The sequence below is a fragment of the Ciconia boyciana genome, chromosome 22 (assembly GCF_034638445.1).
Source record: "Ciconia boyciana chromosome 22, ASM3463844v1, whole genome shotgun sequence".
Taxonomy (NCBI): Eukaryota; Metazoa; Chordata; class Aves; order Ciconiiformes; family Ciconiidae; genus Ciconia; species Ciconia boyciana.
Genome location: NC_132955.1, coordinates 6127801 through 6142030, shown reverse-complemented (window position 1 = coordinate 6142030; position 14230 = coordinate 6127801). Strand labels below are relative to the sequence as shown.

The window sequence follows — 14230 nt, the reverse complement described above, 5'->3', positions numbered from 1 at the left end:
TGACTCCAGATCTGAGACAGTGCCTTCGTTCTAAAGCATCCTCAGCTAGAGGCACGACCATCTACGGTTATGCAGCATCTGCTATTAAATCTATGTCTACGCAGAGTTCTACTCCAATATTCCTTCTGTTTACCAAGAGAAAAATGAGACCGCATGATGCACTGATAAATCTCGTGCTGAAAGACAAACGTGAAGGACCTCACCTTTGGATTTATGACAAAGCAGTAATGTTGCCTCTACTCTTCTGCTACTGAGCTGATGCTAACCATGAAAATCCAGCACCAGGAGGCTCAGTGATGCTGATATATTTTACTTTTACAAAGTAAAAGTTGCACCAAAGAACACGTACCTTCATAATAGAAATAACCACCATAAGGTCTAATCTTTCAGAGACTTTTTTTCTAAGTTGCACAGATTCCAGTTCTCCTCCACAAAAATACAAAACTGAGTTGTTCTTGCATTTTAGGAGAGCTCAGCCCAGAAAGCAATGCTAAGTTATTTAGGTATTTTCATACATACATAAAACATATCTTTTTCTCTTTCTGAATTTCAAGACAAGCATCCAAAGCAAAAGGAAAGCACTGCTGGTTTAAAATATGACTGGGGAAGAGAATGAATAATAAAAATCTCTGGAATATTACACATAGTACACTATATCACATTGTTGTGTGGGCGAGCACATAGTACAAAAATATGGTTAATATTTGTGAATTGTTAAGGCTGATGACAGAGGAAGCTAAAGAAAAGCATGTTTCCCATTACTCAGACCCCACAGGAGATAAGTTGGTGGTACATAATAGAAGTGCACTACCACCTGTCAGTTGTTACTGAATAGAAGAGCTAAAATATTAAATGCTAAGGCAGAGATGCTCTTCATTTGAAACAGCTTACTCATTTAATTTCCTAATCCTACCCAAGAGATTATGAAATAGCTTCTAAAGCTGAGGCAGGTTTTGTTCTGTGCACTGTTTCTACAGGGTCTGTATAAGCCAAATATTGTTAGTGTTATATGTTTAAAATTTTCTTTTGTGTAAAACGTATAGACGTAGATATACACGCATACATGCATATGCATACATACAGTTTCTGTCGCGCCGATGTTGGCAGACAAGCGTTAGGAAACATGACAACTCTGGGTACTAGAAATTTAAGTTTCCTCTGTAGAGCCCACTGCCAGCTGCGTAGAAATGGGGAGCCCCACTCCAAAAAGCATCTAAGCTCTACTATAACAGCTGTTAGGCACCAAAGTACCTTTAAGCACCGAGCTTCATCACCAAGAGAAGAGGACAACAAAGAACCTGTGCAAGAGTTATTCTCAGGAAGAAAGTTTAGTCCATATTCACTAGGGACTGAGCAGATGTGTGCCTGCCTGCTAGCTGTGTGGTAGCATGGCTGACCCAAAGGCGTTCGAAGTCAAACACTCATTCACCCCTAAAAGTCTGCAAATAAAATTAGTTTGAATACTGAAAGGAAAAATTATGGTATTAAAGGAGCTCTGAAGATAAACAGGGAACTGAGGAGATGATACGTAGACCCTACATTATCCAAGATGAGACATGAATGAAGCATTGCTTGATATAAAGATCCAATGGACCGAGTGACAACAGAATCCGAGATGAACGTTAAAACTGCAAACATCAGGAGCCAGCTGCACACAGATGACAAACACCAGCACTAGCACACAGAAAGATGAGCTGCAGCAGAGCTGGGTCAGCAATAGCCTGGGAGAAGGAGACAAATCAAGCTCTCCCAGCATAGGAAAGCCTGAAGCGGATTATGGCTACTTTCTCTCTACATATACACACGCACACCATGGAGCTGAATAACAGAGAGGAAAAACAACTCTATACTAAAGGACAGAAGAAATTGGTATAAAATGATAGCTATGCTATTGCAGCTAATGAGTAGCAGTTAAGAAAGGGTTCCTAACCAGTAGAGGAAGCCAGGACTGTAATAGCCTATAGTGTGAAACAGGAAAGACAAAACCAAAACTCCTTTGATGAAGGCATTCAGTAATATTTATGAAAGGAATGACAATATGATGCCTTCAACAGGGACCAGCAACAGATGTCCTAAACGCTGTTTCTAAAATTTAAAAAAAAAAAAAAAGCTACTAGTTTCCAGAAGGTTTTCCTGGACATCCCAAAAAAAATACTTGAGTAAAGCTTCCAGAGTTCTGCAGCTACAAGAAGAGGTCAAACACCTACAAATAACTTTCTGGAACAGTAGGCTTGGCAAGACAGGCTTCCTTTCCAGAAAGAGCCCTGCTGTGCCTGGCAGGTTAAGCACGCTGTCCCCTGGGACAAGCAGCCGTGACTGGATGCTCAGGACCAGCCTTTCCATCTGCTCCATTTGACCTCTAGTTTACTTTGCTGGAAGCTTTTATACTTGTCAGGAAGGAGCTGCATTCTCTCTTGATAACAAGCTCATAAATACCAATTTGCTTCTCCTATTAGAAGAGGAACACACTAGGAAAGTTAAAACCTCAGAATTAATATTCAAATTTTTATCAAAGCCAGGGAACTTCGAGCAAGCCAACACCAAGACAGCCTCAATACAGAGTCCAGACAGGAACAACGATGAGATGCAACCCTCCTTCCCACACCCCCCAAACGTGACACTCCCACGAGTATGAATCACCTCCCCGTGCTCACTCAGGCAAGCAAGGAGGCACCAAGGCGAACACGGCTACGCCGCATACACACCAGCTGCTGGCCGACGCAGAAGCTGAAACAGCTTAAAATATGGGAGAGGGAAGAGTTCACATCACCACCTCCTGAACCATCCAGGGCTGGAAATGAAACAGGGAACGTTTTTTCCCCGCATTGTTTCTTGCCTGCCCCACCTCTAACTTTCTCATCTGATAACAAAGTTATCTGTATAAGCAAAGAAGGTCAAGCCCAGTCGTCAGCGGGGCTTAGCAATACAGACACCAACTAGTCTTCACTGGCAGTTCTTTATATGCAATATACACTTAACACATTTTCCACTTTCTTTATCTAATAGCAGACGTGCACTCCTCTCATGGGCCCCGGCAGTAATCTAGAAATTACTTCCATCTTAGCACATGAAAGCCACTTTATTAGAACGGAAGTGTCTATCTTAGCAATTAGAGGATATTGGTTTTTTAGGGTGGTGACTGCTGCTTACCCTTTGTTTGCAAAGTTTACAGCCAAACTAATTCAGTGCTGCAACAGGAGCTTTGTAACTCCAACACTAATTTACCCAGTACAGTTAAGAAGATATATATAACTTTGGGAATTTGGCTGTACTATTTCCATTATTGTGCAATGTTATCAGAAATACAATTTACAGTTCCAAGACTGAAGGGTTTGCCTGATCCAGAAGAGCAGGAGAAACAAGTGCACTAAAGGAGAACTTCTACAAGCTACTAGTATCACATAGCATCTACAATCTAACTAAATGGTTGCTCTGCCCAAAGATGTCATTCCCCACACCAGTTCTTTACAATACAATCGGTAAAGTGATTTCAGAAAATACATCTGTACCTGTGCTGCTGTGCCATATAACCGGGAAGCTGTTTCCTAACAGTTTAGCATGAACGTCAACTCCACCTTCCAATTAAGCAATAATGACCCAGAATATGTGCATTTGTAATTAACACATCCATTTTTGGAGTGGATGTTGCCTCACATTTCTTCCACAAGCCAAGATGATCAACAATTTAATTACAGGGAATTGCTACTTGCCTTGTTTCATCTAAACCTCTTTTTAAAATGCTTAAAGGAATGAAACATCACACAACAATGTCTAAGATGTCAGCCTAGGATGCAAGTCACATGATTTTGACACACTAGCTGTGAGGACACCTAATGGATGCAAATTTCTTCCCATTTATTTAGAAAAGCTACCCAATAACAATTGGGACAAGATTAAAAATATCCCCTTAAACTTGGAATTTGCCTTGTGAAAGCATGAGATGCTGCTATCCCTGCGTATTTGCAATTTACCTCACCGCTGATGGGCTGCATCTGGCACTAAACTTCTCCAGGAGACTAATGTACTAAACACTACCCAATTATAAGCAGTTTGTGTTTAAGATGCAATGCCTTGCAAGTATTTCTGTATTTTCTACAGAAAAAGCATGTAATTTGACACAACTCTAGGGCATAAATTACTCCAGATTTTTTGATAGAAGGTCACTGCTTTATTGCATCCCAGGAGACTAGAGATATGTGTTAAATCTGTTTATGCTGCAAATATTTGACCTTCCTGAACTGAGTATCTGACATACGTACACAGGAAAGAGCATACCAGCACAGCAGCAGGGCAAGAGAGTGCCTGAAGAACTATATATTCAGCCTTGATTTAACAAGCAGTAGTAGTATCAGTTGGCTCAAACGCAGAGTAATAGGATACTGTGTTGAAAGCTTTTCTATTAACTGTAGCGACTGTGTTCCTTGCTTGAATTTTTCTGTTCATAGATCTTCTCCAACACAACTTTCCAATTCCTGGAGGTCAAAAAAACTTCTGAAGATGGCCAACATGGAAATTTAATCACAAAACTCCAGTTGCTGCCAGAGAACTTCCCTGATTTGAGACAGCATCCTGACAGCTATGCAAATGACTGCCTCATGTAGAGACCACACTCTGAACCCCGTCCCTCCAAAAAGTATTGCAGTTACTATGATCATCGCTCTCTCACACAGCTCAGGGATCAGCCAGCACTCACTGCACCAGGTCGTCCTAAAGCTTGTCCTCTCTTGTGAGTATACTTGGACAGTATCTGCCAACTCCTGGATCAAAAAAAGATCAAAACATGACATAAGGACCTATATTTTAGTATTCAGGTTTTTTGTACATTTTCATGTAAAGAAAGGAATCAATGATAGTTTTATTCCACTGTAAACCATGTCCTGCCTGGTGGGTAATTTAGCAAAATAGAAGTACCGCTATTTTCTAAGGATTTGTTTTCTGTGGACTCAAGCAGATCTGATTTTATGGCAGAACTTCCTCCAAATTCATAGCCAGGGTCTTCTGCTGAATGACCTCTGTGCTCTAAGGTACAGGACACAGAACAGAGGATAGGAAGAGAGAAGATCTTGCTCTGCTATGGAAAAAGAAAAAAGCAATATTTAAGAAATTCACACTTGAAATGATCCTCAAAAGGATTCTTTGATTTTTACAGATTTTTCCTACTAAGAAAAATTCTTAAAAAAATTTCGTCATTCTGGCCCTTCATTTTCACAGTGAAAAAAGAGGTGTGACATACCAGCACCCCCAAAACTGGAGATGGGGAGGCAGCACTGACATCTCCCTGTTGTGTTGTCTTTTCAGGTACAAGCTTTGGACACACTGCTTCTGCAACACTAAGCCAAGCAACAAATTAATCAAAGATGACAAAAGCCAGATATTCCATGCCCACAAACGTTCACATGGTTGTCAGAATTTTATTCTAAATAATTTAGCATGGGTTTTTATAATGCAGAAGTCCTGTAAGAAGGATACAAGTCTATTTGCGATGATTTCACAAGACAGGTACACAGTTGCAGAAGTGATCTCAGAAACAGAGATTCAGATTTAGTTTTCTTCCATTTCCCTAAAACATTGCTAAAAACCTATTTCTTCATATTACATATTAGGAAACACTAAAAAAAGATAAGTGATGATAGAATGATCAGCAGCACACTACAAGAAAGAACTGAGTTGATTCACAAATGTTTCTTTAGTTGCCTGATGACGCCTGCATCTATGAAGGCTGATTCCGTATGTTAGCAAAAATCAGACTTTACAGCTTTAACCCATAAACACAAAATCCAACCCTCATTATTTCAAAGTTCCTACCAAACTATCCAACCTAAAACTGTCCTGGGATTGACTGCAAGGAGTACAAGAGAGCATGTGTTAGCTCAGCAATGTCTTCAGCACCACGAAATATCAAGGGATACAGTCTGTCCTTCATCACCCTTCCCACTACTGCTACACTCTCTCAATTTGACAGCTGATTTCAGCAGGTGTCAGCAATACATCTCCTGCTCAAGTCACAGGCTCTTCTAGAGGAGTTAACGGCACAGTTCTGCAAGGTAAACCAACATCTACTAGTACCTGAGTGAAACCAAAATAATTTCCAACCCAATACAGATGCGACTCTCCTCTGAGAAGCAAACAGGCAAGTGTCCCCTATCACTGGGCTAATGGCAATACCACTCCAAATGAGTCCAGAATAGCAAATAAAGAAAAATTAAGGTGTTATACCATTTATACCATATAAAACAGCCATTATTTCTAATCATCGTGAAGAAGTTGCAGCTATTACAAAATTGTAATATTCCTTCAAGAAAAAAAAACACCAGTCTCTCTGATAGGGGATCATCACCAACATCCACGTTACCAAATCAACATTCAGCACACACGATTTCCTCTTTGAAGAAAGCCAGACCTCTTGCCAGCTTGCAAGAGTAAAGCTGCAGCCACACAGACCTGCTTCATTTCCTACACCATTTCTCCAAGTAGCTCTCCAATCTGGTACAGCACAGGCAGAAACGCAGCTCGTTCTGGATCAACAGCTTGACATTGGCTGGAACAAGGCAGAGAAATCATCTGGCCTTTCTACATCAAGTTGAGAACTAATTCCTAGTGAGGTTCAAATCAATTAGCTACAGACAGCACCAGCTAACTTCCAGAAGTCCAGTCTGGGTACAAGGAATCCATAAACAACTATGGACAGAGCTAGACAGCTTTACGCCATTCCCTCTTCTGCAGTAGATGCTGGCTGATGTCTTGGCAAGACTCAGTGCTCTGTTTGCATGCTTAATGATTACCACGCAGAGAGAGATACAGAATAAATTATAACTGAAACAGCCATTACTTCTAATCATCATAAACTATTTTTCCTGTAAACTTCAATCACTATTAATCACGGTCTCTTCCTTGTGATTGAGGAAATCCAGTGCCCTTAAGGGAGTAGAGTAACATACCTGAAACAGCACTAGACAATTAATAAGATTTGGCTTATCATTTGTCTAAATTATTTAAAACATTACCACAAATTTAAAGATTTTGTCTCTCTTCTACATCAGGAAAGCCATTCATTTCTCCCTGTAAAAGTATACATACACAAATCAAATCATTTGAGTCTAATAAAAGAGGCTAAGCCCTAATTTGCATTGCAGGACATTTTTTCAGGCCAGAAGTAGTCAATGAAGCTTTCTCTACCCATTCTCCAGGTTTAAGCACCTTTTAAAAACACTGACAACAGAATAGCATCAGTGTTCCAGTATCAGACTCACCTGCTGTACCTAGAGATATCACACACTTCCATCCTCCTACCTACTATTCCTTATTTATACAGGCAAGGATCACAACAGCTCCAACGTCACATCCGAAACGTATGCTGTTGCTTGCTCACCCTGACCTCCGCATCCTTTTCAGAGCTGCTGCTATCCCACATACAAGCTGGAGGGAGCAGGTAGCTTGTTTGTTAATTTACATTAACAGCATTCAACACACTGCAAGAATGGATCAAGCTCAGAAAATTATATTAAACACTTTGCTTAAGAACTCTCTTCACAGCATTAAATAATCTGATAATTTTGCAACAATTATATTTGTAGATAAATCATGAAAACACTGAATAGTAAGCTTCCTGGTAACCCAAGGAAAGCATCACCCACTCGAATTGCCAGATTACAAGGCAATTAGGCTCCAGTCTTTCTCTTAAATTTGCATAAATCCCCCCTTTCCTCCACCAGGCTTCCAAGTCAGACAAATAAAGGCACATTTTTTCAGGTGTTTAGTAGCACAAAAGCTCATGGCAGCAGGAAAAAGTTGGGGCTGATCCCTCTCCTTCCTCCCCACATCCTAAGTCACCATCTCCAGCACTCAGACCATTCACTCAGCCTTTCCAGCACACTCGAGCAACTGAAAACTAACTCATCAAACTACACGGATAGTTTTCTCTGTCGAGTTAGCATGCTGAAAAGGCTCAGGGCAGGCTCAGGGGAGCGAGTGAGCAGGGGGTAAGACAAGACCACTGCAGCCAGATTGGTTTAGGCTACAAGGAGTCTCAGAACGACGTTCATCATGGCTAAAATGATCTTACCACTGATGAAAGCACTGGGCTCCCGTTTCTGGCAACAGAAAGCTGAAAAAAAGCTAGTCGAAAGACACAGATTTCTCCTGGGTTAGCTGCAAAGGGTGAGATGAAGAAAAAAGGTGCAAGGAAGAAAGTGAGACCACATATCTGGAGCAGGGACAGAAGAAAAGCTCTTATTAAGAGAGAGACCGCAAAACATGCGATTTTTTTCTCCATTAATCAGCAGCATTTTAGAGGTGGCACTCAAGTAGATCTGCTCACCTGTGACGCACAGCTTATCACTGGGCCAAATTTCTCACCACTGCTCTAACCTCCACTGCTCTGCATCACACCACTGCACCATCTGTCGCTGTATCCACCAGACAAGCCATAACACAAAAAACTATGAGAAAACCTATTTTCCAAGGTCTCAATCACTGAATTGTTTGGCCAAGACATAAGACTTCAGCCTGAGACAGACATTAATGAAAAATGCGACTTTCACAAGCTGATATGCAGCAAAGCATGACTGAGCTCATGGCAAAGAGAAGAGCAATCTTAACTGCACCTGCACTTAACTTTGCAACACTTGGAGATAGACACCTGAAAACAGAAGGGATATACAAGGCACTACAAAAAGTGATGCGACAGGCAAGACTGTTCCTTCACATTTTAAGGTCTTTCTGGCCACTTGCTGATGTTATCTAAGCAGTCACTGATAAGGGATTTTTTATTTTTTAAATAAATATGGGATAAAATCACTGCACAACCCTTAATGTGTGTTTTAACACAACACAATTTGGACCCACATCACAGGATGATGCTTGGCTGATGCCCATAGGGCAGAGGACTCTCTAGGGCCTCAAAGAACCCTACAAACCTGCCCCATATCCCACAGCACCAAGGGGTCCCCAGGGCCTCCTAGCACCCTTAGGGGACTCTAAAATCCTGCCACACACGCCATGGGGATGGGGTCACCCCAGCCTCATGGAGGCCCTCAGGAAATCCCGCAATCCTGCCCCATATCCCAGAGCACCAAGGGGTCACCCGACCCTCACAGCATCTCTAGAGCACCCTGCCCACAACCCACAGGGAGAGGGGTCACCACAGCCTCACAGCAGCCCTAGGGCACCCTAAAATCCTGTCCTGCTCCCCATAGGGCCTGAAGGCTGCTGCAGCCTCACAGCACCCTTAGGGGACCCTAAATCTTGCCAGCAGCACCAAGGGGTCACTAGGGCTTCACAGCACTCTTAGGGGATCCTAAATCCTGCCCACACCCTATAGGGAGAGGGGTCACCTCAGTCTCATGGTGCTCCTGAGAGAGCCCTAGAAGCTCACCCCACAGCACCAAGGTATCTCCACAGCCTCACAGCACCCCTAGGACACCCTAAAATCCTGCCCTGCATCCCACAGGGCCACTGCAACCTCACAGCACCCTTAGGGAACCCTAAATCCTGCCTCACACCCACAGGGAGAGGGGTCACCCTGGCCTCATAGCGCTCCTGAGGGAACCCCACAGTCCTGCCGCACACCCCACATCACCAAGGGGTCACCCCAGCCTCACAGCACCCCTGGGGCCCTAAAATCCTGCCCCACAGGGACAGGGGTCACCCTGGCCTCACAGTGCTCCTGAGGTAACCCTACACTCCTGCCCCACAGGCCACATCACCAAGGAGCCACCTCAGCCTCACAGCACCCCTGGGGGACCCTACAGTCCTCCCCCACAGGGGAGAGGGGCCACCCCGGCCTCACAGCACCCTCAGGGCCCCCCACACCAATGGGAGGGTGTCACCACAGCCTCACAGCACCCTCAGAGGACCCCACACCACCCCAGGGCTGAGCTACCACCCCGGCAGCGGAGCTGCGAGAAGCCACCGAACCACCCCGGCGCCCAGCGAGGAGCAGAAGCGGAGGGGGGAGTAGTGGCGGAGCTGGGGAGGGCGGGAAGGGTCCGTCCCTATTCTCCCCCCCCCCCCCACTTACCCGCCCCGCCATCTTGCCGCTGCGCCCAGCCCGCAGCGCCGCGCCGCCTGACAGCCGCGCCGCAGCGACGGTCCCGCCCCGCAGCCGCCAGGGGGCGGCGCAGCGCAGGCGCCGCGGGGGGGCTGGGCGGGTCCCTGAGGGGCGCGGGACGGTGACGCCCCCTGTACGGCCGGCGGCCTCGGATTGGCCGTTCCGCCCGCAGCGCCCAGGCACTGACGGCCGCCGCCCGGTACCGCCCGCCCATTGGCCTAGCGGCGGGGGGGGAGGGCGTTCTGCAGTACGTCAGCTGGGAACGCTGATTGGCCGGTTGGGCCGTGCGCGCGGCGGTGTGGGAGGAGCCGCTGTTCTCCTCACGGCGGGAGGGCGAGGGGGGGGGGGCTGCGCCCCGGGGGCGCCCGGCGTCCGGTACCGCGCTCGGCGGCGGTAGCGCCGTGCGGGGCCTCACCGCAGCACTCAGGCCCGGGTGCCGGAGAGCCGGCCTCAGGCGGGGCGGGGGTCTGCGGACAGTGGATGTTGCCCCGGCCAGGGGGCGGGATGGGTCAGGCCTTGCCCTGAGGGAAGGGGCGGCGGCCTGGGCTGGCTGGCGGGGCCGCGACCCTGTGGTGCGAGAGTTGAGGGGGGACAGGCCTCCGGGCAGACCCCCCGCCGGCAGCAGGACTGGCATCGGCAGGGGTCTGTCAGGGCTTGGAGACCCCTCACGTCTCTGAGCCCCTGAGCATGGAGTCCTCAACAGTGTTCGGTCAGGGGGTTTACAGTGTTTTGTGGAATAAAAGGGACTTTAAATCTGTCGAACTGCTCCAAATAGACAGGGCATCATACAGCAGCTATTAGGTACTTTAAATGGGGTGCCGTGGCCTCCGCCAGTAGTACACCCAACAGCTTACCTCTTTCTCTGAAGTGGCTTTCCATTTAACAGCATCTAGCTTATACTAATGGCATGTTTTTATGCTTTATGCTACAAATTACAGGTGCATGCAAGCCTGAAAGTCATGTAATGGGATCTTGGAGCTGCTACTCCAGTCTCTCAGCACATGTCAAAGCCTGGAGTTAACCTCATTCTCTGGTAGGGAGGACTTGGGGCTTCTAAAGCCCGTTGCTAGGCCTTCGCTGACGACGTGGGTGTCTTCTGCTCGTTGCAGCTCTTGCTTCTACATGGAGCTGGCATAGCCTGGTCCTGTTTGAGCACTTACTGAATGTTTGCAGCCAGACTTCTGCATATGGATCCGTATGGGGGATTTGGTTGAAATAGTGCTTCACTCTTAAAAGCAACAGATCATATTGGATAAACTGTCTCATGCTGAGAGATGAAAATAGCTTGTTCGCAGAGCTGCGTCCCCCTGTGTAATGTTCTGCGGGAGAATGAAATTCCAATTACGGTCTTCAGTCTTGACTTTGCTTTGAGGGAGGAAGGTGGCAAACACTTGGACGCCAAAGCAAGGTTCAATACTGTCTCCAAAGCCGACCTCAAGAGCCTGGAAATCAATTCAGGGAGCGAGTTTAATCATTAGCAGCCAGTTACATCACTTCCTCCACAGGGCTTTGACAACATTATAAAATATTAATATTGATTTTAACTGCCAGTTTGCTGCCTTGAACAAGTAGCAATGTCAACTGTAACCCAGAGGGGAATGCCAAGTTCATGGAAAACTGGGGGGCACTTTAACGCAGTGGGCCAAAGTGGTCGATACCTCAGGCCACAGATGTACCTCAGTGCAGAGTATGAGTGCAGCACTTGGTGGATAAAGAAATTGGGTGTCGATACCTAAATCTGTTGTGGGCAGATCGAAACAGTGCAAGAATTGTTTCCCCCAGTGAGACCATGTTCTTCCAGCTTGCACAGCAGCTGAGCAGAGTTTCTCCGTCTAGGTCTCTTCCCCAACAGAAATCACTGCACCGGGGAAACATTGTAGCCAATTAAACATAGTCAATTAAAATTCAGTATTATACAGCTATGTGGGAAGATTCAGATGTGAGAAGTACACTAGAGCTGGTGGAAGGCCAAGGCACACATAAAGCTGATAAGGGGGATTCATGCTGGAATGTGGAACGTCTGATCAAGAATTACTGTCCTTGGGAGTGAAACACATCCCCAAGAAATATGTGAGCTGAGTGAAACATTGTGACAACAATCTGACTTCATTAGTAGAAGTGTGAGAAGAAGCACCCTTACGGGAACTATCCTCATTATAATACTAAAAATCACACCCCTTCAGCCGGAGACCCCGGCCCAAGTAGAGACCCCTCACGTCTGAGCCTGCATAGAACACTAAGGTAGTACTGTGGCTTTAAGAGTAAGGTATGGAAATATAGACCAATAAGTGTTTTATGTAATCGCTTATGCATATGTATAACTAAACTGTATAAATATTGTACCTGTTCGAATGATTGGTGTGCTAGCTTTGTGGAGTTACCACCTAGCACCCGGACTTGCGCAAAACGTGGAATAAACTGGTATCTGGGCTCTGTGTGTGATACTGGATGCTGCACACCAGGGAACAAACTCCGTTTGTGAGAAAACAACATCACTGAAAAGTGGTTGTTAAATACTGCAGATAACCCCGCGGCTTCGGGCAGGTAACTGCCGGGCAGTTCTCACTGGAGGGGATTTGCTTCCCGGCCTCTGTTACATGCGAAAGCGGCTGTGAGACCGGCAGGTGAACACCCGCGTCTGCTGAAGCAGCTTTTTCCTCTGCAGTGGGTAAGGGTGTCTGGCCTGGAGGGTCCTCCCCAGAGGAGGCTGGTGCTGCTGCACCCCCAGCAGTGAACTCTGGCTGAATGATACAATTCTGGAGGGATTTGCACTGCTCTGAGCATCCCAAATCTCTGCCATGTGGCCTTGAAAGAGTCTCTTGCAGAAACAACCGCTGGAAATACGACCTCTGAATTTGTAGGGAAATAGTGACTTAAGGGGACAGTGGGGGTGGAGCAGCCACGCTCCCCCATTTCCAAGGGGGACAATGGTATTTCACCATTTCAAACGGGAAAAAAAAAGCAAAGCAAAGCTCCCCAAACCAAACGCAAAGGTTGCACCGGTTCCTCTTCAATCCGGGACCAAAGGGGACCCCAGCCCACCCCCGCTTGGTCCTGAGCTCCCGCTGCCACTTGTCTCCCTGGGTGACAGGACTGCACCTCGAAGCACATTGGGCACAAGGCTCTGAACCAGGCCAGCGCCTTCACCAGGGCACGTCCCAAAGCTCTGCCCCACAGCCAGCCCCTCCCCAGGGCAGGGAGCCAGGGATGAAGCGGGAGGCTGTGGAGCCGAGACCTTCACCTCCGGCTTCCAGCAGACACAACATCTGCGTCCTGAGTCCCTGGGCGGGCAGGGTTGCCCCACTCCCTGGGTGGGTTTAAGGAGGCACACTGGGCAGGATCCGGCCCCCCGGCAGTGCTGTGCAGGCAGCGGCAGGCTCGCCCCGCTAACCTCCCGGTGAACCTGCTGGCTGGCCCTGCGCTGAAGGCAGTAACAAGGCTGGAGGCTGGCTAGCACCTGGAAAGGAGAGAGATGTATTGCAACACAAATGCCCACAATTCACTAAAAAATGTATGCCTCTGTTGTCATGAAGTTGTCTGCGTACCGCCTTTATCCGCCCAAATAGGGATGGCAGCAAAAACAATGCCCCTAGATTCCGTAAAAATAGCTTGAGAAGTGAAAACAAGAGTATGGTTTGGTTTCAGGGCTTGTAGGTTTTCCTTAGTCCTTTTTAGTGAAAACAGCAATATTCATATGCTTGGCAGAGTATCTAAACCACCAGCAAGGATGTGAAGGGTAAGGAAACGAGCTGGCAACATGCAGACCCTGCTGCTTGAACTGGGTTGCCTCTTCCATCAGGTTTCTCCTTCAAACCTGGCAGCCCTAGGCCTCTGGGGCACCCTTGGCCATTGACTCCCAGCAAGGTTTCAGCCCAGCAGGCCCCGCCGCAGGCAGGGAGCCACGGTGCGAGGCCGGGGGCTGCTCTGTCACCGGTGGCAGGTAACGGAGGTTTCCTCTTGCTCCCACGGATGATGCAGGGGACTGTGGAGTCACAGGGGCAGCCTGGCCCCGGGCAGGACTGCCCTAGCACGGGGCCGGAGTGGCAGCACCGGAGGGCAGCCCCGCTGACAAGACCCGGGGGTGGCAGGACTCAGGGCTGACGGGGCCTGAGGGGGTGACAGGGCCCGGGGCTGCCTCAGGCATTGTCCCGACATAGCAGGCGGGCCGGCGCCGGCCCCGCG

General features: G+C 47.3%; 1 protein-coding gene across 6 annotated transcripts in view; it reads right to left on the bottom strand.

The window, feature by feature from the left end:
- Positions 1-10155, bottom strand: part of NSF (N-ethylmaleimide sensitive factor, vesicle fusing ATPase) — an 82156-nt gene extending 72001 nt beyond the window's left edge. For 2 of the 6 annotated variants that reach the window (XM_072885921.1, XM_072885920.1), the window contains exons 1-2: positions 5234-5289; positions 4694-4757 (exon numbers count right to left, since the gene is read on the bottom strand). In XM_072885921.1, coding sequence (XP_072742022.1) covers positions 4694-4757; positions 5234-5274 — 105 coding nt within the window. In that variant the 5' untranslated portion in view covers positions 5275-5289. Of the gene's footprint in view, positions 1-4666; positions 4758-5233; positions 5290-10018 lie in introns of those variants that run through there. The other 4 variants (XM_072885924.1, XM_072885925.1, XM_072885922.1 and 1 more) reach the window with 4 other exon arrangements.
- Positions 10156-14230: the final 4075 nt, after the last annotated feature.